Source organism: Gasterosteus aculeatus, chromosome X (assembly GCF_964276395.1).
Source record: "Gasterosteus aculeatus chromosome X, fGasAcu3.hap1.1, whole genome shotgun sequence".
Taxonomy (NCBI): domain Eukaryota; kingdom Metazoa; phylum Chordata; class Actinopteri; order Perciformes; family Gasterosteidae; genus Gasterosteus; species Gasterosteus aculeatus.
In genome coordinates, this window is record NC_135698.1 from 17,801,581 (window position 1) to 17,828,341 (window position 26,761).

Here is a 26,761-nt window from a genome sequence, read left to right on the forward strand (position 1 = left end):
CATAAGCTGCAGATCAAGTTTTAAATAGGCCCATACTTCCATATAAATCTTTTGTTAGGAGCCATTCATTTACTGTTATTGTGTGTATATATATGCAGAAAATCGTCATCCCTGCACCAAGCTGCTAACAAACCCTTTAAACATCGCCCACTATCAGCCAATAGGGAGCCTCGCCAGCAGACTTTAAAAGCCGAGCAGCTCATACCAACTATTCTATAGGGGAGGTAGAGTTTCGTTTGGTTTTACATTTACAGTGTAGTTTTTAGTAAAAACGCCGTATTCAAAGATGTTTATTGCATATAGATATATGAAACTAAATAATATTGTTTAGGTCCCTTTTAGTCATTTGTTCTTCTAGAGTCAAACCTATGCTTATTCTTGCACACCTACGTCTTGGACTTGGGATCGTCTGGTGTCAAAGTTGACTGGCAGGGCTGTCATGTCTTTGTTGCCGCTGTTGCTCCTCATATGTTGTGAATAGAATAGCAGGATAGATGGAAAAATAACAGTTTTACGTACAGAAGATACTCATATAAACATTACCCACAACAGGTACGTCTACGTTTTTAAATACTGGTAAAGCCGGGGCGATTTCTATGCGAGGAATCTCGCTCGATTCGAAACCATTCATCCATGCTAAGTTAGCTCAACAGCTAGCTGTTTGCAAATATTAGCTGCACTTATGGCACTGCTGCTAAATTGCTTTTAACAATACAATTCGGATTAGCTCCCGGAATATGAAATATCTGTGATTCCAATGAGACACCAGCACACCCGTACATCTACCTACTAGCAGCGTAACGCCATTTTGAAGCGGTTTGAAAACGAATAACGTGATCCGGTTTCCATTGGGGTTTAGCTCGCTGGTTAGCATAGCCGTGGAACAAGGTGCGAGTGTAACGTAAGAAGTGGATTCTGCTGTGAAGAATATACACTGTTCGTACGCTCTACGTGACGCTGTTTTAACTTTGTTTTGTTGTGTTATCTCCGTCGTCATTCTTTTGTTTGGTCTTGTTCATCTCGTGGTTTGTCTTTTGTTGCTACCGCCACCCTTTATGTGAAATGCCCCGGCACATGCATTCAGATTCATACACTGCCAGACCCTCAATATGCTAAACCAACGTGTACATCCCCCAGCTATGTTTCCTCAATTTGCCTATTGATTTATTTGATAAAGTCAAACCACCCAAAAGATGGAAGACAAGCTGAATGGATTCCCTGTTGTCTCCCCGGAGTATCTTCAACAGTGGTGAGTCTTCCTCCGCCACAAGGTGGTCCACTCAACTACATCTGCAGACCTCTGAACGGCAAAGTGGGATGAAAATGAAATGAAGCATGTGTGCCCCTTTTTTTGAGTTTCGTTTTACCATTTGTGTTTGGGTCGTTGCGTTAATGATGATTTTCAATGCTGTGTGTATCGCTTGGTTGTAACCTGATGGAGTTTTACTTTGTTCTAAAAGAGGCAAAGTAAAGGGAAGCGTCTGTTCAGTGGAATCCTTTCACTCAATAGGATTTAACATTTCTTACAGTGTCCTTATTTCCATAACCCTCGTTGACCGGGAGCTTTCATACAGTGTAGGTTCAACATGCACACATTTTCAGAAGTGATGCTCATACTTCATCCTCGCTAAAATGAATGCAGGCAGTCATTTAAAAAAATTTAGCAAGTTGTAAATCGGCTTATTTGATAAAATTGCAAATCAAACAAAACTCTAAATTGTCTACAGCTGACTAAATCAAACCAGCCATACAATCTAAAATAAAATGGCAAACAATGTGGACCTAACAATAAAGTTAACATAAAGGAATTTCCTTCATGAGGATTAACCAGCTCTTGATAATTGATCAAATCAGAATCCAGTTTATTCAGCAGGTGTTCACATACAAGGAATGTGCATGATGCATAACAACAAATAGTTTTAAATATAGCTAGCATGAAAGATGCTAGATATTGTTTAGCGAATGTGCTAAAGTTCAATGCATGCCTTATACATAAATGAAAACTGCCATCCGTTATAAGAATCTTATCAAACTAAATGATTCATCGTCACTGTGTAATAAAGCAAGACAGCACGCAGTGCTCACATTGTGTGGTTACTCAGCCCACGGCTTTAACTCTGCTTGAGCCCTGCAGCCCATCCCGCTGCAACTTCACATGTTGTGCATCCCGTTTGTTTAAAAATCATTCTTTCTCACAGGGTTCAGTCTGCACAGCAGTTTCAAGCTCTCCAGGCCCAATATTCAGGCTTCAACCATCCGTCTCACTACCCAGAGGGGCAGACGGGGGAGGCAGCCATGGCACACATGTCTTATCCAGAACCCATGATGGATCAGCAGGAACCGGAGAACCTGGCTAAACGTACTATGATCCCCTTTGAACTCTCTCACTGTTTATAGGCTGGTTCTGAGCTCAGATCCCAGGATTCTTAATTAAGCATAAAGTGTTGACAAAAGTTTAGTAATACTGCATGACCGTATCATGCTCATGGTTCTGTTAATAAGCTTCAGGAAATCAACCAGGAAAATGGCGAAGATTCAGGCAGTTCATCCGTCTGACGTCACCTCTCTGAACTTTTCTTGCAGCCCCGGCCAAAAAAAGAGGCCGATCAGCTCAACCCAAGGAACCCAAAGCACCGAAACCGCCAAAAGTCCCCAAGGCACCAAAACCAGCAAAACCTCCAAAAGTTCCTAAAGCACCAAAACCACCAAAACCTCCGAAAGTCCCCAAGGCGCCAAAGCCGGCAAAGGACCCAAATGCCCCGAAAGCCAAACCCGGTCCTAAGCCCAAGAAGGCCGCCGACGCTCAGGGAGACGGCAAGCAAGAGAAGATCGACGAGAGCTTCAAGAAGGTGAAGAGGAAAATCGACCGCTTCAAGGGAATGTCGGAGGAGGAAGTCATGACAAAAACTCTACCGGACCTGCTGGAGTACAACCTGGACTACGTCATCGTAAGCTTCCCTGTTCAGCTGTTTGAGTGGAGCCAAATTATTTGTGTTTTTGAACGCTTTAAAAAAACGTGCGCCGCTTTATTCCCCAGATTGGTATCAACCCAGGACTGATGGCAGCTTTCATTGGACGGTGGTTTCCAGGTCCTGGAAATCATTTCTGTAAGTTGTCTGATCAGAATGATTTTGATTGTTACGTGAGTGGTTCTATTTTTGCGAGACCCCGTTTGACTTCTGCACCTTAAAAATTAAGATTAAAAATGTGATGGCTGTAATATTTTTGTTCCTTCCTCCCCCTACGTTCTAAAGCTGGATGTGCTGTACCATTAACTATACATCTGCTTGTGTTGACCACAGAGAGAAATGACGAGGTGACTTTGCATTTCAGGGAAGTGCCTCTTTCTGTCCGGGTTCACCGAGGAACTACTGAACCACATGCACGACACCACACTGCCTGGCAAGTACAAAATGGGCTTCACCAACATGGTGGCCAGAGCGACGCCAGGGAGCAAAGACCTCTCGAGGTAATGTTTGAAGATCTATATGTAGCGCCAGGAGGGGGCATCTTTAGCTTAAATCATCTGAGATTCCTGTTTGCACAAATTAGACTTTTGTTCTGACGCCATTTTTCTTTTGTTTCCATCTCAACAGTAAAGAGTTGCGTGAAGGAGGCAAAATCCTTGTAGAGAAGCTGAAGACGTTCAAGCCTCTTATTGCTGTTTTTAATGGAAAATGTAAGCACTCTACCACAGAGCCACAGTGAAATGATTCGTGAATTTTAACTGAAGTCACATTTCTGTTCTTCTCTCATCCCCCAAAGGCATTTATGAAATGTTCTGCAGAGAGATGTTTGGTAAGAAACCAAAGAAACTTGATTTTGGTTTGCAGCCGCACAAGATCCCCGACTGTGAGGTGGTGAGTCCCTCACTGCTTCATTATGCTCAAATATCCGTGACAAGGCAATATTAAAAACGGTTATATGCCTCTTAGATATCCATAATTGAATTGAACCTTCTAGAAACTCTGCAGCCTTTCGTTGAAGTATTGACGTGACTCTCTTCCCCCCCCCCCACACACACACACAGGCTCTGTACCTGATGCCTTCATCCAGCGCTCGCTGTGCTCAATTCCCTCGAGCTCAGGACAAAGTCCACTTCTACATCAAACTGAGGGAGCTCCGAGACCAGCTGAAGGGCGTCCAGAAACCGACTGAGGTCGAGGAGGTTGATTACTCCTTTGACCTGTCGTTGGCTAAAGGTAAGCACAGTTACGGATGAAAGTGAATAAAGGAAGGAAGCGTCGCGGCGTGCTGACAAAAAACCCGCCATGTAATCGTTTAGAAATAAGTAGTTACGTGCTTATAGGCAGTGGCATCGTTGGCTCCAGATTTTGTGCCATTCACAACATCCTAATGTCATAATCCCATTCAGTGACGTTGGGCATTCACTCTTTTCCTCCTTTCTTTGTTTGTTTTGTTCACGTGAACAGAGGACGCCAAGAGGATGGCCATAAAGGAGGAGCAGTACGATCCTGGTTACGAAGATGCCTTCGGTGGAGTGTATGCGGAGAAAGGAGCCGAAGGAGCCGAAGGGGCCGGAGGGGCTGAAGGCTCCGGGGCTGCGGCAGGGCCTGGAGGGGCCGAAGGGTCCGGGGCCCCAAGCCAGACCAACGGCCACTGCACGTTCTCGAGTGCAGACAACACAGGTAACGCGGTCGAGTGTGTTCTGCTTCTGCACATTTTATTACATCCAGATTTGTTTTAAGAACCGGATTACAGGCGGCTTTTTGCAGTGAGCTGGTTTCTTAAACAGCATATCAAAATGAATCTGGACAGAGAAACCTGATTTCCCCATTAAAGTTAAGTCGGAGGGAAGAAATCCATTTACCGAGCTGCTGCATGTGTACAAATGTGGATTAAATCCCAATGAGCCTTATCCGCCATGTATGCTTTTTACCACTCTATAACAAAACACAGTACATGCAATGACAAGGAATAGACAAATTAAAGGAAGAAAAGGGAATATATCTAAGAATAAAAACCACTCCGTGGCAGTCAGTAAGTTGTTTCTGACTTCTCCTTCAGAAGGCGCTCAGGAGGCGACCACGTCACAAATACCAGAGGGCCAGCTGCCAGACGGACAGTGGATGACTCAGTCCTTCGCAGATCAGATCCCAGACATCAGCGGGGCACCAAAGGAGGCCAGCGCATAAACACAGGACTACTTTTGTCTGGTTTTCAATCGTTTGCCTTTTTTTTTTTTTTTTTTTTTTTTTTCCTCTTCTGTTTTTTTTTTTTTTATTAGTCTTCGAGTGGAACATACACACACATAGATGGACTTTTCTGGTAGAACTTGCAGATTATTCCCTGCATTTTATTTTTTAAAATCTTGTTTGCGGTCCTGCTCTAATGTATGATCATCTTCAAGGCAGTCTCTTTTTTTAAAATATGTGAAATCAGGGACAATGATGCTCGACTGTCTTGAAGAAGGTCATGTATTTAAACGTTTGTTTAGCCTTTGTACTGTACCGCGCTGCACGGCCATGCAGTAAGCGTAAACATCCACCTCTACTGTTTCGACAGTAAATCAAACTCCAGACGGTTTGATGGATCGGTGTGAGCCGTTATGATCCTCTGTGATTTGGGGATTTAGTTAGCATTCATGGTGCTATGACAGGTGATCGCTGGATGAAATCATCGTGCATGTTAGAGGCTCCACGGAGAGTTCCTGGTCAGCCCTTCAACATAATGTTACAGGTTTCAATCTTTTATCATCAGTTTTCTTTTTGACTAGGAATTTTAGAATTACATTTTGTATGATTATGAAAATGTCACTCACAAGGAATTTTATGAAACGTGTCCATTAAAAATGTCTTGATGATGCCTTTTTTATATTATTGGACTGCTCTTCGGTCATTTCATTGTAAACATGTGAAGATAGCTGAGGTGTTTTGAATTGACATCCCACAAAGGTTGAGCACACAACACATTTTGTTACTCTCATAATTTTCATATGACAAATGCATCTATTGCGAGGTTTTGTATGATCCCTTCAACTGACATCATCCTATGGAAAACGTTTCTATAACAAGATTGTGAACTAGGTAAACTACAGCGGGGTTAAATCGCACACAATGTTGTGTTAACTGAACCTAGTTGACTCATAAAACCCAAATAGTAGTAGATTGTTCTCGATACAAACTTCTGTGTGCTTCTCTTCTCTTCAACTCAAGACAAGTCTGGAATGATTTCATGAACTGCGTTCAAAGTGTGTTTGTTAACCTTGATTTAGATCAGGATCAATTACTGTTTTTAAAGTGTGATCGTTGAGAAGTCCAGCTTTTGGTCCTCATGTCATGTGGCTGTTGGGTCACACTAAGCGATATTATTCCATTCCATTCATATTAAAAGGGTTTAGCCTGCAGTGGTTTCTGGTTGACGACCTTTGCGTTTACGTGAGCGGGTTAAAGTCTCTGAACCCGCTGTGTTCAGATTGGGGGAGTTGGATGTGGGGGAGAACGAGTCCAGGCCGTTGCTGTTGGAATTGGGGGCGTTCGTTGAGGCCGCCGGTTTGATTTGTTCGTCTCCTCCTGTCCGGGCTGTGAGGTCGGAGGTCGAGGAGCTGCTGCAGCGCTGCTCTCCAAATGCCCTGGAGAACGTAGCCAAGGCGGGTTCACGCATTTGTTCAGAGTGCTTCACGTAAAACCATTCGAAGCATGGGAAAGAAAAGGTTTCTGTGCCTCCTTCTGGTGGCACGTTGGAACCTATTTACCTTTTGGCGAGTGAGAAGATCAGCTCAACGGGCAGCAAGAGGAGGCTGAGAAGACACATCAGCAGCCTGACTGGGAGGAAGTCAGTGACCTGAGACCACCGAGTGTCTCCCCTGTGACGGTCCCTGCACGCCTCCCACAGCACTAACACACACACACACATACATAACCCTGTGGTACAGTTCACGTCTGGGCTTTTACAGTAGATTCACTACAGGAAGTTAGTTATTTTTTATTTTAATAAAATTCCTCCTCATCCAAAATAAAGTTCAATAATAAATCTTTTCTGTTTCATCTTCTAGGTATTGATTTTTTTTTAGGATCCATTACAATTTTATTTTAAAGTTGTTGCGAGGGACCTTTGTTTTGTGTTGATTTTGGAAGTGATCTCCAAAGGGGATGTTGGGCTCAGTGTGTAAACATACTGTAGATTTGTGAGCCTAGTCTTACAACTACTATAACCCAAAACCTTACATTTAATCCTACCCCTCACCCCTTTTATCTCGACGCTGACTAAACCCTCCTGTTGACGATCAAACCTTCCGCCCGCTGACACCTGTCCTCCTCACCTTCACTGATGCATCCTGGGAGATTCTCTGTGACCTCCAGCCCCCGGTGATCTTCCCGATGAGGGTTTTGTCCCTCCAGCAGTGTCTCTTGGGACACTTCTTTCACATTCGACGGACCTGGCAGGAGACCTTCTGCTCCGAGCAGATCTGTAACAGACAGTTGACTGGCAGCGTGTTTTAGTTGCCACCACATGGCGCGTGCTGCGTTGTGAAGGTGGTGGAGCTCACCTCTTTCTCCCAGGAAGAGAAGAGCATCCATGTAGCCGTTGTGACAGATCTCAGCCAGCGTCTGTTAAGCACAGAAGTGTGTGTGGGGGCGGGGGGGTTGCTCTTCTTTCACCTCAATTCGTCTTTTAAACCAACTACATTCATTTTTCTACGTGTGACACGGAAGCGTGGTAGCGATTTCATCTCAAAAGCACCCACCTCGGGTCTGGGAGGGAGGAAGGACGTACAGATCCGGTGCACATTTCCGGTGTTGACCTGGATGCTCACGTTGCCGTAGTGCACCTCGAAGAAGTTGAAGGTCCCCTCTCTGGGGCAGATGTCGCTCTCGCCAGAGAACGGGGCAATAGTGATAGTGTTTCTCTGCTCGAACAGAGGCATGTTGTTGCTGAGGGCTCCGTCGATGTAGTGCTGCAGGGAAAGAAAGATTCTGCTTACACAAGAGGTCTGTATGGAAAGGAATTGCCCCTCAGGCATTGCATGTGACGTGTCCTGGATGCAAAGAAATGCCTCGATGGTCTTGAGAGTCTGATTACAGGGGCTTTGAAGAATACGATGTATCTACTCACCACCCCGCGGTAGGAAGGTGGGATGAAACCACAGTAAACGGGGAAAAAGCAGCTGCATATCAACACCTGCAAAGGTACGATAGGTAGATCCAGAACCAAACATGAGATATCGCCACCGTGTGTGGAGTCCATGGTGGGTAAACATTTTGGTTCCTCTCTTCTACCTGAATGAGATCCTCTCTGCTTTCAAACTGTGACACCAGCACGTTCTTCCAGTCGGGCAGCCTGGTGAGGGACACGCACAACTTCCCAGAGGCCCGCAGGTGGGCGTCTGCAGGAAGCTTCTCCAGCAGGGAGCGGACTGTCCGCTGCAGACTGAAGGTCGGGTGGAAAACCCCCAGAGTGTGTCTCCTGGCCTCTTTGGCCACAGTCAAAACATCAGCGCTGAAGTGCTCTGAGGAGGAAGATGGAGGAAAATCAGTGTCCGGAAACAACATTTTATCACCGTTATGATTTCATCCCTTTTATGCGATAACCAAAACTATTGGTTATCAAATTCTGACAAGCGTCTTTTAGTGCAACCGAGGTTGCAAAAACAAAACCTTCAATGACACAAAAAAAGTCGATTAATATTCCGCAACATCAGTGCATGAGAGGACAGAGAGTCAGTGACGCGTGTTTTTCCTCGCTGGGCCTCCATTCGCTTTGAACTCCATGTGACCTCTGGAGTTTGCTCACACTGCATCGCATGAACTCTAAGTGTGACATTACTACAACATAAACAAAGGCACTGGCTCTGAGATAACATGTCCCTGACATTTCTCAATGGCCAAAAACAACAACGCGTAGTAAACATATACACGTATATTACATGGTATAAACTGTGACCTCAAAGCAAAAGCTGTTCACCACAAGACAATAAATGCATAACGAACAAACACTTTTGCGTGGGCAATGTTAACTCACCGATGGGAATCCCAACAGTCAGGGCTGCAGCCACGAGACAACCAGATGAAGCTCCACAGATCTTCGAGGCTCCGTGAACCAGCCGAGGGACCCGCTCTAGCATACAGCTCAGAGCGCCCAGGTAGTAAACACTTCTGAAGCCGCAGCCTGCAAAGGAGATGTTCCACTCCTCGTCCCAGTCGAACATCTTCTTCTCCGAGCTTTCCACCAACTCAAAAGCAGCTCTGTGGCGCCTGCACAGTCTCTCCAGTCATCTCTCAGAGTACAGCAGGTGCTTTTGGATTCCTATCAATACTCACTTAGACACATTGTCTTATCTCTTATATCCACATGTGCAATGGACAGTGCCTCAGTTGGCTTTGCTTTGCTATTACATAACTCAATCGACTAAAATGTCACATGTTTAGAAAATAAGGCTGAGGTCACTTAACTGAATATGCAATTAGGCAGCTGTATGACGTCATGTTGATTCCATAACTTTCATAACCAGCACTAATGCTCCAACCAGCCGACCCTTGTATGTGTTCAGCTTTTCCAAAAGACAAACTCAAATGATAGAGAGCTGGAAGACGGGGTCGGTCATAGATATCTTATCTCAAGAAAAGTAGTTCTGCAGCTCACTGCAACTTATCAAGATGTAATTCATTCACGGATTTTTAAAGTGACGTCCCCAAACACAGGATCACTTTGTATGCATTTGTTCTTTCACTCCAACATTTACTTCACTTCTGTAAAGGACACCGATTTATTGAATGTTATCAAATGCATGGAAAATGTCTGATCACGTTCACTGGAACCGGGCTCTTATTTTGAAGGCAGTTCACTGTAGCCTCACACACACACATGCGCGCGCTGGCTCCAAAGGTGACGAGAAACAAACTGTTTGCGTAATTTCGCACACTCTTTTCCCCATTGGCTGGAAAGAGTCACGTGACAGCAGAACGCGTTTTCAGCTTGCGTGTGTCGTTGCACAGAAGAATGAGTATCCCGGTGGTTGACTTTGCCGCGTGCAGCCTGCGCGAGCGAGACGTCGCCGACGGACAGATGCACCACCTGCGCGAACAGCTGGAATCCGCGTTCACCAAAGTTGGTTTCGTGTTTCTGGAGAACACCGGGATCACTCAGGAGGAGGTGAGAAAAAGGCAAATTAACGGGACCTCAGTTTAGTTTGTGGCATGATTTGTGTACTATGATCATAAAATAGTAGTACAATTTGAGTGCTGCTTTCAGGGTTGTACTCGTTAGTCCTTCGTATGTGTTTTCAGATTTATGGTGAAGCATTTTCCAGCTGATCCAGGACGCCCAGTAAAAAATGTATTTAGTTTGTATGAGCAGCAACCCATATAGGAACATTTTATCCGTCTGTTTAGATGAAGAACACACAAATTTTGTTTTCCCAGGTAATCTGTAAAAGTATTGAAAGCTGAGAAGAAGTATAACATCAGGCAAAGTATCTTTGTATTTTCTGCTGGCTTGCTCTGACAGGTGGATCGTGTAATGGACGTATCCAAGACGTTCTTCCTGCAGCCAGATGAAGAGAAGGAACCCTTCAGCAGGAAAAGCTTTGCCAACAATCCCAACCACGGCTGGGTGCGCCTGGAGGTCGAGAGGTCGGGACCCGAGAACAGTTTGCACACTGCACACTTTAGCCTTTTGTAAAATTAAGTAAACGGCTTGTTTGTGTCTAAGGTTGAATCCTCGTCTTCCAGGGGACCTGAAGGAGTCTTTCAACGTCACTTCGACCCGTCCTGACATTGTAATGACTCTTCGTTAAAGTTTGACAGAGATTGATCCCCCTTCTGGGGGTCAAAGTATAAGTTACTCTAAAACCAGTGGAAGTAGGGTTGTACTTGCTGCCTGATTGATTAACTGTACTGCCGTTATTGTCGTTATCATGGTCTCACCACTACGTCTTCACCCGAGAGCAGAGGTTGTTTTTTAAATCGTTCACTTTATTCCATTTATCTGCTCCCGATAATTATTCTTTATATCAATTCAATGTCAGTGTCAGCCGTCAATAACCAGCCCGCCCTCCTCTTGTAGAAATGGCCATCGGGTGCTGGAGAAGGCTTCCAGGAGATCCAGACGTCTTTCTTCCAGCGCTGCAACCAGCTGAGTGTGCGGGTGCTGAGGGTGATGGCCCTCAGCCTGGGTCTGGACCCGGAGGTGTTCCTGAGCGCGCACCGCTTGATAGGAGGTACGCGCATCGACCCCCCGATGGCACTCTGCATTCGACACACTCGGTTGTGGTAGTGACTAACCCGTGTTGTTGTGCCTCCTGCAGCTGAAGGGAACAGCACAACACTGCGGTCTCTGTACTACCCGTCAGTGGACCACGACAAGGTGGAGGAGGGTCAGTTGCGATGTGGGGAGCATTCGGACTACGGCAGCATCACCCTGTTGTTTAGCAGCTCTGGGGGTCTGCAGGTAACACTGCTGATGTTTAACTCCACCATTGCCCATCGGGACATTTGCTTTGGTACCGTATGAGAATTGTTTGGTTGACCTTCAGGTGTGGAGGCGTTCAGGTGAATTCATCGACGTTCCTTCCTTCCCCGGAGCGGTGCTCGTCAACGTCGCCGACCTGATGCAGCGCTGGACCGGCGATCACTTTGTCTCCGTGGTGAGTCGGAGAGAGGACGCCATTCTCGTTTGCACAGGTTTATCACATCCGAATAAAAAGGCACGGATGGATTGTTTTGAGAATTGGTGTGTCATGAAAAAAAACTGTGAACAAGATGTTTGAAGTCAAAACTGTTATAAAAAAGAAGGATTGGAGTAACCGGTCGTCTGTCCGCTCCCCTCAGGTCCACCGAGTTATGCTGCCTCCAGCCGGAGACTCCAGCACACGTCAGTCTCTGGCCTTCTTCGTACAGCCGGATGATGATGCTGTGATCACCTGCTGCGACGGCTCCAACAAATACCCCCCAGTGACGGGAGGCGGCTACCTCCAGGAGCGCTTCAAGGCCTCCTATGGAGCAAAGTGAATGTTCTCCAATCCCGTCATTCATGCACCACTTTGTATTACACGTCTGGGATGTTTATTTGTATCCTCTTTACGTGTATCCATATCTCAGTGTTTTTTGATAATTGGTGTGTGTGTGTGAGACTTAAAGGAGAGAAACAAACCTCAGACCTGCAAGCTCATTCATTTTATTGTCCACATTCAAACCTTGTACAAGAGTTTCATGATTCCGCACAATTAAACTGCTCTGTGAAAAGGAAACATAATATAAAGCTTAACTATCTCTGATCTGCTTAATTTATATATAATTAAGTTTCACATCTTGACCGTTTCATTTTACGGGTTGGAGAATAAATGATTGATTTGATGATTAAAAAAAACATACACACATACGCTCTGCGCACATACATTAACTTTGGATTTCATACAATCGTCACTAACATCATCACAATTATAATACATTAAAAGATTGAAATATATTATTGAACTTTATCTGTGTTATTCAATCATTTGGTCATCACGATATATGCTTGTTATTGAAGTAGTATAAACTTAAAATAATGAAATAAGGATGTGTGGTTCAGGAGTCCTAACGGCTTATTACACCAGTTGAGATCCATGAAAGAAGCAAATCAACCAAGATTGATTGACATGTTTTAAACCAACTTGTGTACACATGTAAAATTACACATGTAATGTAAAATTAACATGCTGAAAGGCGAGTTATCAAAAAAATACATTTTATTTAGCTAACTACGCAAAGTAAATCGGAATGAAATATTCAGCTAAGTTTAATAATAAATAGATATCTTTTACAGTATTTCCTCTACCTGACCAGATCAGTGATACTAAACTACAATGTGCGCTTAACAAAACATTCACTTCTTCAGACAACGCCCCGCCCCCCCCGACCTCTCCGGTTTGACCCCACAACTCTTCCCCATGGAGAAGAAAGTCCTCGCTGCGATGAAAGGACCAAAAAGACAAAAACAAAAGGGTTGAATGTTCACGAGGAACACTGGACCGGCTCCACATTTCTGATTTACGCTTCCCGCATTGCGCGTAATGGGCACTAAAGCCTGAAATCACATTTTCTCATGTGCTCCTAATATTTCGGCATATTCTTTGTCGACTGGTGTTGTGAAAATCCTGGAAACAAACAAACAAACAAACAAACAATTGGAATCATCACAAGGCAGAAAGACGCGCACACGCTCACTGGCATTCACTTCAGAAGGTCCGCTAAGAGTGTCCCGGCACCGGTACGTCTCTCTGCTGGTGACCCAGCGGGGGCGGGGGGCGAGCGTCTCCTGGTACGACCGGTACCACAGGTACACCTTCACCTGTGGCCACGGAGGCGGCCGGCTCTGCAACAGAGAGTCACTGTGGATGAGCTGCAGCCACATGGGAAGCTCTCCTTCTCCTGTGTCACTGTGCACGTTCCGCACCGACTCGCTTTGGTTAAGTAGGCGTCACGCAACAATCGTGGCAATGGGACACGTACCTTTGACCGAGGATTTCATCCTTTCGATTTCTTCCACCGCCTGAGGAGAGGGAACAAGATTAAAAAATTTAAAAAAACAGTTAGAGCGTCACAAAATATCATTGGTGAGATCACAAGCGTGCGCATTGGGCCTCAGTTTGACGTGCCTTTTATATCAGATACAAAGTGAATCTCTTGTTCGCTACGAGCACACAATTCGCACAGCACAATAACATCTGGCTGCCGTTCTCATGACGACAAATCCTGCACACCTTCAATTATTCCTCATCATTTGAGCTTTAGGTTACCGTGTGAAGGAAGTAATCCTGCCAATAATTGTTTGTTTTAGTTCACCTGCTGCAGCCCGATCTTCTGATTATTCAGTTCTTTCTGTTTCCTCTCCAGCTCCTCCCTCTGCTTGTACAGCTCCTCAGACTTCTTGTTGATGTCGTTCTCCTCGTTGACCAGATGCTGCTCATACTCCCTCATCTCCTCCTCCGTGTAGATGGGTTTTTGATCCAATGTCTGTGCAGGGAAGTGAGGAATTCAGTAAATAATAGGATGGATTTAAAAAGCCAAATTATTGTGTGACATGGTGGAATAAATTTGTTTTGACTTTTAAGTAATCAAGTTCTAAGTAGCTCTGATACTACGTTTATTTAAACAAAGGAACCGATTGTGACTCAGCCCTTGAGTAAAGAGACACATTTGCGTCCGAATCCATCCGATGATTCTGTTAAATGTTTCACTTACTTCCCACTCGTCTTTTTCCAAGAACTCCTCCTTCTGAGTGGCAGCTATGAACTCGCTCAGAGACACAAGTCGGTCTTTGTCCGTGTCCACCTGAGTAACAAATAATAATCAACGCATGTTTCCATAAATGTACTTTGAGATTCATTGAGTAGAATTTGTCACATTAGGATCAATTTCTCCATCAACTGCAGTTCAAGAGATATCGGACACACTCTGTTTTTGGATATTGTAGTTTTTGCACTGGAGAAATGGATGCATGGAATGCACTTGGAATATTTTTCCTGGAGTAAAAGTCCATGTTTTCGCTGACTGCACTCGAGGGAGGTTGCACCGTCTGTGGGGCCTGATGACAGCTGACCATCACTGTGTCAACAACACACAACAGAGGGCTCCGCTCGGTTGTCGTGGTGACTCACCTCATTCATGACGTGCTCTCTCATGCGCAGCCTCTCTTCCTCCATCTCAAACATGTCGTCTTCTTCGTTGCCCGGGGTGTACACCTTCTCCAGCTTCAAATACAAGGCAAAAGCACATTTGAACCCCAGGGGGCTTTTCCATTTCAATTTCACACAGTCTTAAATCTCACACTATCGTCAAAGTCAGACCTGAATACGTTAACATAAACACCTCTTTAGTGAAAAGAGCTTCAAGCTCACTCTCATCCAGGAAGCCGTCTCCGTTGCTGTCTGCAACAAAGAACCAGTGACTGGAATGAGCACGGTGATCACATCAACGGATTTCACGTCACGGATTATTATCAGCAGTGTGTTACGGTGCTCATTGTATTCAACGCATTCAGCCGGGGAGATCACTTCTTTAATGAGGGAAGATTGTTTTTTTGTTTTTTTCCACGGTTACCATGTATTTTGAAGAAGGTCTTGGGATCAAAGTTGTCTGGGTCCAACCCGTCTGACTCCTGCCACACCTCCTTCAGCTGGTCTTCACTGCCCTGCACACAAAAACAGCAGATGTCAGTTTACCCTGAAGCACAAACCTCCTATAGGGCTCCGACTCTATTCTGTTTTAACAAGCCTCCCGTTGCCATTTAAATAAAACCTTTTATTTGCACCATTATTTTTCCCGTCAACAAATAACTTCTTAGTTCTTCTTACTCCTACTTCTGGGAATGAGGTAATCTCTATTTGTGTTAATGGATTCCTTCCAGGTCTTACAGGGTGGTTGACTTTGGGATGCTCGGCGTGCTTCTTTCTCATCTCCTCGTAGCGCTGCTCCTCCTCCCTGCGCTCCTCCTCACTCATGGCGTTCAGCCGCTCCTTCCTCTCGTGCGCCTTCAGCATCTCGTACTTCTTGAACTCGTCGTGGCGGCTCTTGTCGTAGTTCTCCAGGTCGTTGGTCGCCTACAATTGGAGAACAAGTGGCGATGAGGTGGAAATGTGCACCCGGACCGTACCACAAGTTGTCTAAACTGAATCGGACTGAGTTTTGGGACAAAATAACTTGCAAGTAGTTTTTTGTTCTGCATCCCTGGTGAAGCAAAAACTGGAAAAATAGCAAACAAAATGTGGAAACCTGTATCCAAGATACACAGAGTGTGTGTGGGTCGGCCATGTGTCTCTGCGGGGTGTCTGTGCTCCAAGTTTAATGTATTTGTTCTGATGGAGCAGTGGGGATGTTCTGAGTCAACAGCAGTTCTTCCTGGATTTGATAATGCCTGACGCAGATCTGTTGGATCAATATGTTGCTCAATATGTTTATTTTATTTTTTTATCCAGCATCTGCTGAAGGGTTTATGGATTCACATGGACCGGACTACAGCAGTAAAAATACTTTTGTCTATTCAGTGAGCTCATCGCTGCCTTTTACCGACTGGATGAGGCGTTCCAGATCCTCCACCTCGAACGTGTGTGGATTCAGGTGGTTGAGATGGTCAAACTGCTTGAGCAGGGCCTGGTGGTCCACTGTCCGGCCTGCAAGGAAGGGAATAATGAGACCTCCACATTTCACTGTCTAACGGCCACAGCTGGAGGAAGTTAATATGTGAAACTGATCTTTTACTTATTTTGCATTCACAAAACAAGACAGAGATTGTGTCATTCAAATTGGGGTGGATTATTCTTTGCCATGAGCTTATCTGAGACATTTTGTGCTCCAGTAGTTAGCAGCACAGCACTGAGCATATAACTGACACTCAGTTAAGCAAACAGTGGCTCTGTTTACTTTTGTTTCAGCTCACATTTACACTGGGAAATGGTAAAGTAAGAGTAAATAAATGTAATTCTAAGTGTGATGGCGAGGGATTTTCATGTTTGGACTCAACGCCGTTTCTGCACGTTCTGTCCAACTCTCTTTTAAAGTAGTGTGATGTGACTTTGACTTCCACTTCTGGTCTTTAAGTACACGTCGTGTTATTTTAACATCCAGTTTTAGTAACTGTTAACTTCTGTATTACATCATGTTCCTGTGTTTCAGAGCTCTTTCCTCTATCTGACTGCAGTATTACAAAACGTCTTGTGCAAGTTTTTTAAAAAGCACAAGTTTCGTAAGCAACACATCACATCAGCAAGACGTGGCGGATGCTTACCATTCCCCCCCTGGATGTCCTGCTTGGCCCTGATGAGCATCCGTAGCCTGCCCATCTCCTCCCGCTTCAGCTCGTCCAGCTTGGTCCGAAAATTGTGGTGGACAAAGTCCAGCTCTTTGGAAAGTTTGCCCTGCTGCGGTCAGAAACATCCACACGCCACAGATCAATAAAGTGTGTGCGTGCCAACGAAGACCGTTGCAGAAGATTAGTGGCCGACGCACCTTGATGTCGTCCATGTTGGCATTTTTGAGCTTTTCCTTGAAGTGGGGGTCTTTCTCGAGAAATTCAATGACTTCCCTGAGGTAGCGGTCGTAGTGCAGGCCCGTCTCCTGAAGCAAAGGCCAAAAGCACACATCTGGGTTTGTTGACAGAGGACTAAAATATTCAGTTTAACATTTCAAACATGACTCGGGCCACTATTGAAATTTCTATCCTAATGAGAATGGCGACTAATTTATATGGTATTGCTTGTGTTTGTTTTGAACGAAACAACAATAATGTATTTTTACAACCTTTCCCCCAGACTCTCCACGTGAAACACCCCTTGCTGAGACACCGTGAACCCAAACAATTCCGGCCTGAGAGGCACTTGGTGTAATTAGCTGTAAGATGCAGCTTTCAGTGTGAGAGAGACTCACAGCACTCTGCGGTGGCTCCAGCTCCTCCTTCAAAGGCTCTTCTTTGGTCTTGTCCATACTGATCGGCACTGACTGGATACACAGCCACAAACTCAACAGAACCAGCCCGCAGGGGGCCATGGCCCTACGCACCACCATCTTTCTAGGTACATACATGAAGACAAATACAAGTTCATTGAGGAAATTTTATATAAAATATGGTACACATCTCTCTGGTGTTTTTAGATTTTTTTAATCTAACTTTTCCGATGTATTAGCGCTTTGTGTTTGAAATATCTGCAAAAAGGAGTGCAAAGCGCTTCACCTGGAGACAATATGGGTGTTATGCAAGTTATTTGTAATCCCAAAACTCTCTGCCACATGCAACGCACGTGTTTAGTGGATAATGACACCACGCGCTCACTTTAAAGCTTATTCTTCTCCCACGTCTTTGACGGACAGTTGTGAACTAACACGTCAGAACCAGCACGCACGCTCAGTGTCACTAAGTGCAGACGGTGGCTAGTTAATTCATTGTCCCATAGCTGTGGAAAAAGGGGCAAAACAAGCCATACGTCCGTGGTAAATTGCGAGAATTAATCTTACTTACTTTGAGCTCTTCGCCTTTTAATCGTCACCGCGCTCTTCCCGCTCGGTTCGCCTCAAAGTGCCTGAGTTTCACCGCAGCTTGTTTACAGCTGTCATCCGCCACCGGTACAAGCCTCCTGAGGCCATAACATACGGAGACAGAAGGAGCAGGGGGTGGGACAAAGGTCGTGATCACCATGGCAACGCCCCGCCCACGGCGCTCCTGGTTGGGCAGAAAAAACGTACCCTTTCTCGGTGGAAGCGTCGCGTTGAGAGCTGATTGGCCGCTGGACCTGTCAGTCAAAGAGTGTAACAACGTCAGCCTGTGGATTAAGGTGCGTTGAGCCGAACTGAACGTGGCGTTCACGAGCGGCAAGTTGGAGTTTGATGTAATCATATTTTGCTTTAAAACAATTAGGGGAACAATAAAACATTGTGTTTTTAAAGTGTTAGAAGTCTTAAAGATGATTTTGTCGTGATGGAAATATGCATTTAATGATCAATTTCAATGCAAGACTTTTTCATAAATATCGTATTAAAGCAACACATCTGAGTACTTAAAGACCCTGAACTCATTCTGCACTCTCCCTTTGCACCGACCTCTCTGAATGCATAGGAGCAGCGCTGTCTCGACACTGATCCCGTCCGTCCTCACGGTGGCGCTGCTTCCTCGTTTAATCTGCTCCTGCGGTCCGAAGCCGAAGCTTCGAAACCGAAGCTTCATCCAACCACCTCAACAGGAACTGACGTCTCTTCGGTGCAAGTGGATGGAAAAAATGCAGCTGCAGGAAAAATGGCTCCAAACACCGCACCGCTAAAAGGTAACAAATAGACAGTAATTTACAGAAAATGTCTGCGTGTTAAAGTTTTAGTCTGTAGTTGCCCAAAGTCGGTGGTTGTGGCTCCGTGGTATCCGGCCGTCTCCGGCGTCTTCCTTGTGGGAAGTCCGCGGCGCAGAAACAGTTGCCTGGGTACTTTTAACTTATTAAATCATCAGTGCGGAACAGTCGTGTAACTTGTTTCCGTGTTGTCATGTTCACGTTCAGGTTTTTTTCCGCGTTTCTTTCTTTTCTCGTCGTGTTTGCCTGTTTTCGCGTAGGGGTTTGGTTAACGGCTAACTTAGCATCCAAGTAAGCCAAAGAAAGTCCAACGGCCATCAAACTCATCGAAGTGGTGGCTAACTTTAGCTTAGCTTGATTAACGTTACTTTCTCACGAGTCACTGTTTCTCTGCTGCAAATAACTAGCTGGGTGATATTTTAAGATATCTAACAAAGTGTGTGTGTGTGTGTGTGTGTGTGTGTGTGTGTGTGTGTGTGTGTGTGTGTGTGTTTGGGGGGGGGAGGGGGCGGCTTATTGACGTTTGTCAATAAGTTATCGATGTCATTTTGGAGTCACGTGAGCATCTGCTGACAGGTTAGCTCGCTAGCTAGCCGGTTTGTACAGATGTTTAATGTACACGCATACCACCGCTGTCCAGGTGAGCATGATTTGGGATCAGTGGGCCTGCCATTTAAAAAAAAAAATTCTTTAGCCTTTTAGTAGGCTCTGCGTTTATTAAATGGTTTAATGGACCGTTAACTTTGGCACTTCTATCAGTGCAGAGCACATCTGACACATCTATAAACTTGACCTGGTGACTTATTTTCCTTTTTTAAAGGGCCTTGCTGTACTTTGATCGGCTGTGCAGTGTAACACGAACATCTGCACCTTTTGCATGGTCCCATGATATTCACAAATCGTTTAAGTCTATAAAAACTAGGGTGAGCTGCACATATGAACACGGAACAAGTCGGTCTCATATGGGCTCTCATATCTGTTGTTTCAACAGAAATTATTGAAATGCCATTCTTCAATCTCTAAATCTAAGTGGAAATCCAAGAGTCTTAGAAGATGCTTGATATGAGTCTCTCCCAAAATATTTTTTGAATTGTTCTAAAATACGTAGACATTATTTACATGTGATTATATGCAGCTGCCGTTTAAAAATAACCGGATGGCACAATAAAGATGCTTTTCCAATTCTAAAACTACCTCAAGGGAACGTTAAACTGCATGTCAAGGGGTTAAAAAACATTTTCAAACTATCAAGGAAATCTCCAGGCTCATCCGTAACAAATTGTTATTGAGACCACCGTGTCCTTAAATCTTTTCACGAAGCATTTCTCACGTGAGTCTCACGGCTCCGCGAGCCGCTGTCCTCTAAATTCTTAAACCGTAGTGATGTCAAATTGAATTAAGCCCTTTCAGGACCCGAGCAACGCCATCCTCCACCATGCTTCAGTGCAAAGAGTATTTTGTCTTGGCCGCCGTTGGCTTTTCTCCATAAGTGGAGCTTTCCTTTTCTGTATGTCTCCTAATGCCTTTTATGGACTTTAAGAGTACAACTATCTTGATCCATTATCCTTTGCGTCGTGCTTTGGGGCATTTTAGTACGAATTGACTCTTTCGATAGAGTGGTCTTCCTTCAGTTTGAGCTACTGTGTGTGTATTGGATTATGCGGTTTCTTAGATGACTCTGTTTACATACAGAACCAGGAAGTAGCTACTGTTTGTTGTCTCGCTCGGTTTCTTACCCTGACGCTTGGCAGTCAAGGGTCTCTCAGGCCTTTTAGCTATGAAACAGTGACCTTAACTGGGACGCTTCAATCTGACGTGTGATTTATTCAAAATGTGAGCAAAATCTACAATACACAGATAAAACCTTTTGGTCAGAGCATGATGGATTTCTGCACATAATTAAGACATTGTGAACTTTTAACGCATTTAGTGTCCCAAAGCTGTGTTCTTTGCCAAAGTTGGCACCAAGCTCCCCAAGTGAAATGCCCAATGAATGCAGCCACATTGTCGCTGCCCGCTGGTGTTAGCACAGCTGATCACACAATCTTGGGCTGTGGTGCTAACATAATGCTAACAGAGGGAGATGAAGGGAGGGAGGGAGAGAGAGAGAGAGACCCCCGTTGGGCTGATTAGAATGCCAAATTCCTTCAGCTGCACAATAGTGCTAGGCAAGCCCCGGGGCACAGCCAGCCCCCTCCACCACAATGGGAGGGGGGAGCTCAGGAGAGGCCGGTGACGCCTGGGGAGGGAAGGAACTCACTCAACCCTGGGGCTTTGATCGGTCAATGAATGGTGTCTTTGAGAAGGCGCTGTGTCACTTTAGCACGGCGAGATACACTCTGGAGCGACGTTGTTCTCTGCTCGTAGGCGGGGACACTCCTGCCCAACCATAAATAGTTTGTATCATCAGGAATGGGAGTTGCCGTTGTGTGGTATCAAGTCTGGGGTGGTTGATTATGAAAAGTTGGGATGGGATAAAATAACTAGCAGACCAGTTGCTGAACAGAAGCACACAGATGTACAATACAAGTGGGGTGAGTCATATGTCAGCTTCTTGTTATAAATCACTTGCCACTATTGTTTAAGTCTTTTTTTTTTTTTTGTGTGTGTGCGCGGTCCGCCCGGCTGCTCGGTTAAACAATGTCCCGGTGAACGCTAATAGGTCAGAGCTCGCTGTGAGCGGGCCGATCCATCCACATGTCACGAGCATTCTGGTGACATGACCTGAATGTTGACTCCAAAACAAGCTGTGAACATGTGACAATCGACATACAATAATCGCCGGCAGGCGGGTGACAGCAACAGGCCGAAGAGAAGATGCCCTGAGATGAAGAAGTACCGATTGAAGCTGACATGCAACCGCACACAATAAGCATTATTACATACAGACTGTTTATCCAGCAAATTAAAAAAGGTTTAGGACTAGTCAAGTATTTTTAAACTATGTACCGACTGCTTTGAATCAGTTTGATTAATCCAAATGTTTTTCCCTTTTCAGGTGCCTAAAAGATCTGCGTCACAACCCTTTAAACCACACTGACTTGCTGTCACACTCATGGCCCCCTCTAGTTGACACAATGGCCCAGATATCAAGTGGTAATGGGTTCAAGGTGGTTGTCCCCCAGCCAAAGGGGGTTGTGGGTAAAGAGGAAGCCCTCCGCATGGAGGAAGAGGCTTTAGCAAAGTTGCAAAAGGGAAAGAGACCCACTCTTTCAGCTTCAGCGCCCGTCCCTTCCTCCGCCGCCTCACTATCTTCGTCGACGCTTTCTAAATCCACCAGTTCTGCTCCTCAGCCTCTGCCCGCTACCAATAGACCCGAGAAGGACCTCATCGTCTTCCCGGAGACCCGGAAGCAGGCGGAGCAGGTCAAGTTCAGGGATATCGATGTCGACAAGCTGACCAATGAGGAACTTGAAAAGCTCCTACTGGATGAGAACTTTGGGGTCAACAGCAAAGTGTCGCGCCCGTCGTCCCTGCTGGGGTTCAACCTCAGCGCCTCCTACCCCGGGGGCCACCCCGGTAGCTCCTCTACTTTCCACAGCGGCCAGTGGACACCTGTTCTGTCCACCCCGGCTAACTCCAGCCTGTCCACTCCCACCCATCAGCCTTCGCCGTTCCCCTCCGCTCCGTTCCCCAAGCCAGGCGCGTTTCCGAACGGCTTCGCTCCGGCCATGCCGGCCTACATGGCGCTGACGGGAACGCAGTCGTCCTTCATGACCTTCTCTCCCATCCAGCCCGCTGCTGCCATGGCGTTCCCGCAGCCAGCAGTGGACCCGGAGATGGCCAAGCTGTTCGACAAGATTGCCAGCACCTCGGAATACTTGAAGAATGGCAAACCGGGCGGCACCGACGTGGACTCCTCTCAGGCGGGCCCGTCTTCCCTGGCGCCCAACCCACCTCCCCAGCCGCCGGCTGTGGCGGAATCCTCGACCGTCGGCCGCTTCGACTGGCTGGACCTGGACCCGCTCACAAAGCACAAAGCTGAGAACGAGGAGGCGCCGCCGGCGTCTGGGCCCGCCGCGCCGTCGGTACCGGGGGTGGCGGGGGATCCTTGGGATGCGGTGCTGGAGACGGAAGGGAACAGCAGCAGCGGCGGCGGCGGCAGCAGCCCTCCTGAAGAGGTCAAAGCGCCACCAACGGGTCGCTCACAGCTCAGGAGAGCGTCAACGGGAGCCGCTGTCACCAGGAGTCACTCGCTCAACGTCCCGGGGACTTCATCCCAGCACAAGGCGAACCAGCAGGTACGTTCACAGTGAAGTGGAAAAACATGATATGAGTGTCCTGTCACTGGTTTGAAGTGAGCAGGGCTCCATTGGTCACATACTTCTTCTGTGCACCATATCAAGCTTTAGCAACATCAGAGTCAAAAATGTAATGACTGTTGTGGGTTAGTTTGCGGATGTTGTCGGACCACTGATCACACCACAAGCACACACAGTTTTTGAGTATTCAACTGATATGTGAGGAACTTGTAAGTCGGTTAAATATCATAGAGGAAAAAAACTTCAGATTTGTTACTGGGATCCAGTGCCACTCTGAAAAGAATTACTTATTACAATCTGCCGTTGCTACCCTTTGAGCGCATTACTCTTACAACTGCACTATACTCCTCATCCATTCACTAGCACGTGAGCACTAGCAAGTGATTAATTTTGCCGTTCAAGTGATCTGATTTCTTGTGATGAATATTCAAAGCATTCATTCGGGACAGTGCTGTGGGCCAATGGCATGGGATGTTGTAGCCTCGGATGCCCCCCCTAAACTAAACAACCATCTGTCATTTGGCTTGCCGGTCTGTGTTGAGACCAGATGGGCGTCTTAGTCAGCAGTAACACAAACTCAGCACGGATTTGTTATTACGGTTCTTCCTCTTTTTTCAGTATTTCAGTTTATCCAGAAGTTTTAAATCTTTTGTCGGGAAAAGGAGTGAGTGAAGATATTACTGTACGTGCTCTTCACACTTTGGTTGGGCCACCTTGCAGTTGACCTTCTCTAAGTCCCGCCCACTTTAGGTGATGTTGCTAGGTGAGGTCTGCTGGACAAACCCCCGCTGCGTAGCTTCAAAAAGCCGACAAGGACTCAGACTTTTTCTGTTGGGACCATAAACATTGTTTGCACAGATTAATAATAATAACAAAAAGTTACCGTGTGTTACCGTCAGCAAGCATAGGGATACCAGTGTTTCAAACGGATCCAACGTGAATGTGTGGCGGGCTGACCGGAAAGGAAATGCAGCTGAACGAATACGAATAATGTGGGAAACACTGGATACATATATGTTAGTCATCAGGCATTCAAATATGCCTGTTAACATTACCACAGGATCAGGCTATTGAGTCCCGCCTTGAAAAGTTCCTCAGGGCAAATCTCTTAACCATGTTCAAAAGTGTTGATGTCTTTGTCAACGCAACGAAATAGAATAAGAAAGGGGAGATTGTGCTGTGTACTCTTGGTGCTTGGTGCTTGGTCAACTGTTATTGGAGGACAGACTCAAAAGGGGGCGGTTCTCAGGATAGGTCAGTTGATAGTAATGTGAATAGTCGCCCCTGTACTTCCACAAAAGACCACATACCCTAGAAACAAGCAACATAATAGCCATTAAGATGTAAAATGTATTTTTCTTACATTCCCACCAGTGGTCCCAAACATGCTATTCTGTTGGACATTGTGACGTTGTTTTTTGGCAGATTCCAACTTCCTTCCCATTGTGTTTCTCAGGGCCATCATGCCCAAACAATTTGGTCTGCAGTGTGTTCCACACACCAGGGTGATGATTAACCTTGCAGCGTGGTACAAGGCCCTTATTTCCCACATTCCACACGGTGCAGGGAAACCTAGACATTCAACATGGCCCGCCCGAGGGGGAAGTCTCAACGCGCTGTTCTACTAGAAGTCCACGTGAGGGACTTTACAGACATTTAATTTCGCTCTCATCAAAGGCAGCTCGTCCAGTCTATATACCCAGCCGTGTCTCCCAGGGTCCAGGAATGTCTCCTGCCTGGGATGAAACGGCATTCGTTTACACTTGCCTGGATGTGATGTCTGGGTTCAAGCTTTTGTTTGCCGGTCAGACTCGAGTCTTTCTAGCTCCGCATTCCTCGCATACGTCCGTAAACACGCTCACTTTTCTTCTTTGAGCATGCATCCATATTGTCTGCAGTCTGCGCACGGTTGTGATGGTTTGCGTGCCTGTGCGGATAACGATGCCTTATGTTTTATATAAAGACAAAATATCTGCTTCACAATAAAATACTTAAAACACTGTTTCTGCGGACATGTGCCTTTTGCATTGCCACAAAATTGATTGTCGTTTGGTTTTCCTCCCATTTCAATGCGAGTGGAATAGAGAATGGCTTTTTTTACCACGGTGTTGTACCATGAACAACTGTGGTGCATTTTTTACATGATGCTATTTGAAATATACGACCCATTTAGAGATCAGCTGTGAGCAAGAATCCAACTGAGAGGAACGGGCCAAAAAGCAATCAAGGATATCCTGTCGATGAGAATCAGACGTGTCGACACAAACTTTGAATGCGGTGCTGTCGAGAAGCAGAGCTTTGTGTTCCTTCATTTCCGTATTTTTATTGAGATTCCTATCAGTGAGCCATGGCCGTAAACACGCACTTCCTTTTTTACACTCTGCTGGTCCATGAAGTCCAGCGTCATGGAAAGCGAACCAGCTAGTTCACACTACACGGCTTAGGGGCCAGCAGACACATATCTGGACCTGTTGGGCAGTCTGAGTTCTCTTTGCTCTACCAAACACAGTCCTCTGGGAATTGTGCTATTTCAGTAATACAATAATAATCTCTGGCGGCTTGCTGGAACAAAAAGTCCCGGCCAGCCCTGTGGTGTTACATGGTAAATGGACTGTACTTGTATGGTCCCTTTCTAGTCTTCTGACCACTCAAAGCGCTTTAACACAACATGACATCATTCACCCATTCATACACTGATGACAGGAGCTACCATACACAGTGACACCTGCCCATCAGGAGCAATGTTGGGGTGAAGTGTCTTGCCCAAGGACACATTGACATGCGGGTTAGCCGGGCCTGGGACTGAACCGCCAACCCTCTGATTGGAGCATGACCGTGGACAGGACACAATCTGGTATTCCCGCCAGTGAGATTTTGTGTGTAAACCGCGCCTTCCAGGATCCCAATTACACAACCCCAAGCTGAACAGCGGGCGTCAGAGACATCAGGCCGCTCTCAACCTGCCTGATACCTATTTAAATTCAGAATATTGGGGTTGCAAGTGTAAACCTATGTTTAATTATTTGATTACACCCCCATTAACATAACTGGAAAGCAACAGTTTGCCAGTTGAGGGACGCGCACCCGGCTTGGTTGCTGCCCATAACTCATGTGGGGATATTGGCCGTGGGTTCTGTGTTGTTGCGTGTTGCATAATGTCACATGTTAACGGGGTCAGACCTATCATCTGTACCCAAACTGGGCTTAGCATGTGAGGAATCACATGACCTAAAAGGAAAGAAAAGAGGATTCACCTCATTTAAAAGATAAACTTTCGATTGGCAGTAGGTCGCCCAAAGTTGCCACGCCTCGTTTCAGTAGGCAGGGCTTTTCTGTCCGAGGTGCCGGTTTGGGAAAAACGGTGCAAAGTCATGTGCTGCTGGCTCACACCGACTGCTGTACGCCTGGCTGCTAATCCCTTCTCTGGCCTTTTTGGATATGAAGCTGTAGATTGGCGGTCTCACTAAGAGCTCTTATCTGCGGTCTCGCATCACCAGCGCGTGCTGCTACTTGCCCCTTACTGTTTGCAAAGCACCTCTGGAGATGACGTCATTTACCACGTGTTGCCATGTCTGGCTTCGTAATGCTTATCTTCACAATTTGTTTCAAGAAGTGTAGCTTGGTTCAGTTGTTGTTGTTGTTTTTTGCGGTGGGTTTGTGCAGGACGTCTTCAAACCCACAGGAGAACGGATTTGTTTGCAGATGTATACTGATTCCAAGAGATGGAAGG

At 45.9% G+C, this 26,761-nt stretch overlaps 5 protein-coding genes across 16 annotated transcripts in view; 3 read left to right on the forward strand and 2 right to left on the reverse strand.

The window, feature by feature from the left end:
* Positions 1-400: 400 nt before the first annotated feature.
* Positions 401-5,826, forward strand: LOC120809529 (G/T mismatch-specific thymine DNA glycosylase). 5 transcript variants are annotated; one of them, XM_040163385.2, is made up of 11 exons: positions 402-552; positions 1,178-1,249; positions 2,199-2,359; positions 2,584-2,948; positions 3,038-3,107; positions 3,334-3,469; positions 3,597-3,679; positions 3,766-3,860; positions 4,031-4,202; positions 4,434-4,649; positions 5,029-5,826. In XM_040163385.2, exons 2-11 carry the CDS (start codon positions 1,194-1,196, stop codon positions 5,154-5,156), a joined length of 1,482 nt encoding a protein of 493 aa, XP_040019319.2. In that variant the 5' UTR covers positions 402-552; positions 1,178-1,193; the 3' UTR covers positions 5,157-5,826. The 5 variants fall into 5 exon arrangements, with proteins under 5 accessions (XP_040019321.2, XP_040019319.2, XP_040019320.2 ...); XM_040163386.2 differs by having other exon boundaries at positions 5,032-5,826; XM_078083220.1 differs by having other exon boundaries at positions 418-552; positions 1,138-1,249.
* Positions 5,827-6,189: 363 nt separating this feature from the next.
* On the reverse strand, positions 6,190-9,298 carry LOC120809531 (patatin-like phospholipase domain-containing protein 2). The gene is made up of 8 exons (XM_040163389.2): positions 8,983-9,298; positions 8,241-8,470; positions 8,077-8,142; positions 7,709-7,918; positions 7,511-7,571; positions 7,283-7,429; positions 6,716-6,857; positions 6,190-6,592 (listed from the first exon to the last, which is right to left on the reverse strand). The coding sequence occupies exons 1-8, from the start codon at positions 9,167-9,169 to the stop codon at positions 6,358-6,360; spliced, it is 1,278 nt and encodes a 425-aa protein (XP_040019323.2). The 5' UTR covers positions 9,170-9,298; the 3' UTR covers positions 6,190-6,357.
* Positions 9,299-9,841: 543 nt separating this feature from the next.
* Positions 9,842-12,436, forward strand: LOC120809532 (uncharacterized). 3 transcript variants are annotated; one of them, XM_040163390.2, is made up of 7 exons: positions 9,842-10,113; positions 10,468-10,592; positions 10,672-10,738; positions 11,026-11,179; positions 11,267-11,409; positions 11,495-11,605; positions 11,790-12,436. In XM_040163390.2, the coding sequence occupies exons 1-7, from the start codon at positions 9,961-9,963 to the stop codon at positions 11,967-11,969; spliced, it is 933 nt and encodes a 310-aa protein (XP_040019324.2). In that variant the 5' UTR covers positions 9,842-9,960; the 3' UTR covers positions 11,970-12,436. The 3 variants fall into 3 exon arrangements, with proteins under 3 accessions (XP_040019324.2, XP_040019326.2, XP_077939348.1); XM_040163392.2 differs by having other exon boundaries at positions 9,949-10,113; positions 10,434-10,592; XM_078083222.1 differs by having other exon boundaries at positions 9,987-10,113; positions 10,248-10,592.
* Positions 12,120-18,097, reverse strand: LOC120809530 (nucleobindin-2). The gene is made up of 13 exons (XM_040163388.2): positions 17,953-18,097; positions 17,364-17,505; positions 16,947-17,054; positions 16,726-16,858; positions 16,008-16,111; positions 15,356-15,541; positions 15,042-15,132; positions 14,811-14,869; positions 14,600-14,692; positions 14,184-14,273; positions 13,785-13,955; positions 13,452-13,491; positions 12,120-13,314 (listed from the first exon to the last, which is right to left on the reverse strand). The coding sequence occupies exons 2-13, from the start codon at positions 17,499-17,501 to the stop codon at positions 13,190-13,192; spliced, it is 1,338 nt and encodes a 445-aa protein (XP_040019322.1). The 5' UTR covers positions 17,502-17,505; positions 17,953-18,097; the 3' UTR covers positions 12,120-13,189.
* Positions 18,098-18,620: 523 nt separating this feature from the next.
* The window catches only part of pik3c2a (phosphatidylinositol-4-phosphate 3-kinase, catalytic subunit type 2 alpha), a 29,332-nt gene continuing 21,191 nt past the window's right edge, over positions 18,621-26,761 (forward strand). For all 6 annotated transcript variants that reach the window (XM_078083217.1, XM_040163379.2, XM_078083218.1 and 3 more), the window contains exons 1-2: positions 18,621-18,751; positions 21,768-23,010. In XM_078083217.1, the coding sequence (XP_077939343.1) occupies positions 21,847-23,010 (1,164 nt within the window). In that variant the 5' untranslated portion in view covers positions 18,621-18,751; positions 21,768-21,846. The remainder of the gene's footprint in view (positions 18,752-21,767; positions 23,011-26,761) is intronic.

Coding starts and splice junctions, on each gene's coding strand:
- LOC120809529 (XM_040163385.2), top strand. CDS start 1,194: ATGGAAGACAAGCTGAATGGATTCCCTGTTGTCTCCCCGGAGTATCTT. Junction 1,250..2,198: donor CCGGAGTATCTTCAACAGTG/GTGAGTCTTCCT, acceptor TCTTTCTCACAG/GGTTCAGTCTGCACAGCAGT. Junction 2,360..2,583: donor ACCGGAGAACCTGGCTAAAC/GTACTATGATCC, acceptor CTTTTCTTGCAG/CCCCGGCCAAAAAAAGAGGC.
- LOC120809531 (XM_040163389.2), bottom strand. CDS start 9,169: ATGTTCGACTGGGACGAGGAGTGGAACATCTCCTTTGCAGGCTGCGGC. Junction 7,919..8,076: donor CACCTTCCTACCGCGGGGTG/GTGAGTAGATAC, acceptor CTTTCCCTGCAG/CACTACATCGACGGAGCCCT. Junction 6,858..7,282: donor CCCAGGATGCATCAGTGAAG/GTGAGGAGGACA, acceptor TGTGTGTGTTAG/TGCTGTGGGAGGCGTGCAGG.
- LOC120809532 (XM_040163390.2), top strand. CDS start 9,961: ATGAGTATCCCGGTGGTTGACTTTGCCGCGTGCAGCCTGCGCGAGCGA. Junction 10,593..10,671: donor GTGCGCCTGGAGGTCGAGAG/GTCGGGACCCGA, acceptor TTTGTGTCTAAG/GTTGAATCCTCGTCTTCCAG. Junction 11,180..11,266: donor CGCGCACCGCTTGATAGGAG/GTACGCGCATCG, acceptor TGCCTCCTGCAG/CTGAAGGGAACAGCACAACA.
- LOC120809530 (XM_040163388.2), bottom strand. CDS start 17,501: ATGGTGGTGCGTAGGGCCATGGCCCCCTGCGGGCTGGTTCTGTTGAGT. Junction 16,112..16,725: donor GGACATCCAGGGGGGGAATG/GTAAGCATCCGC, acceptor CCTTCCTTGCAG/GCCGGACAGTGGACCACCAG. Junction 13,315..13,451: donor GATGAAATCCTCGGTCAAAG/GTACGTGTCCCA, acceptor TCTCTGTTGCAG/AGCCGGCCGCCTCCGTGGCC.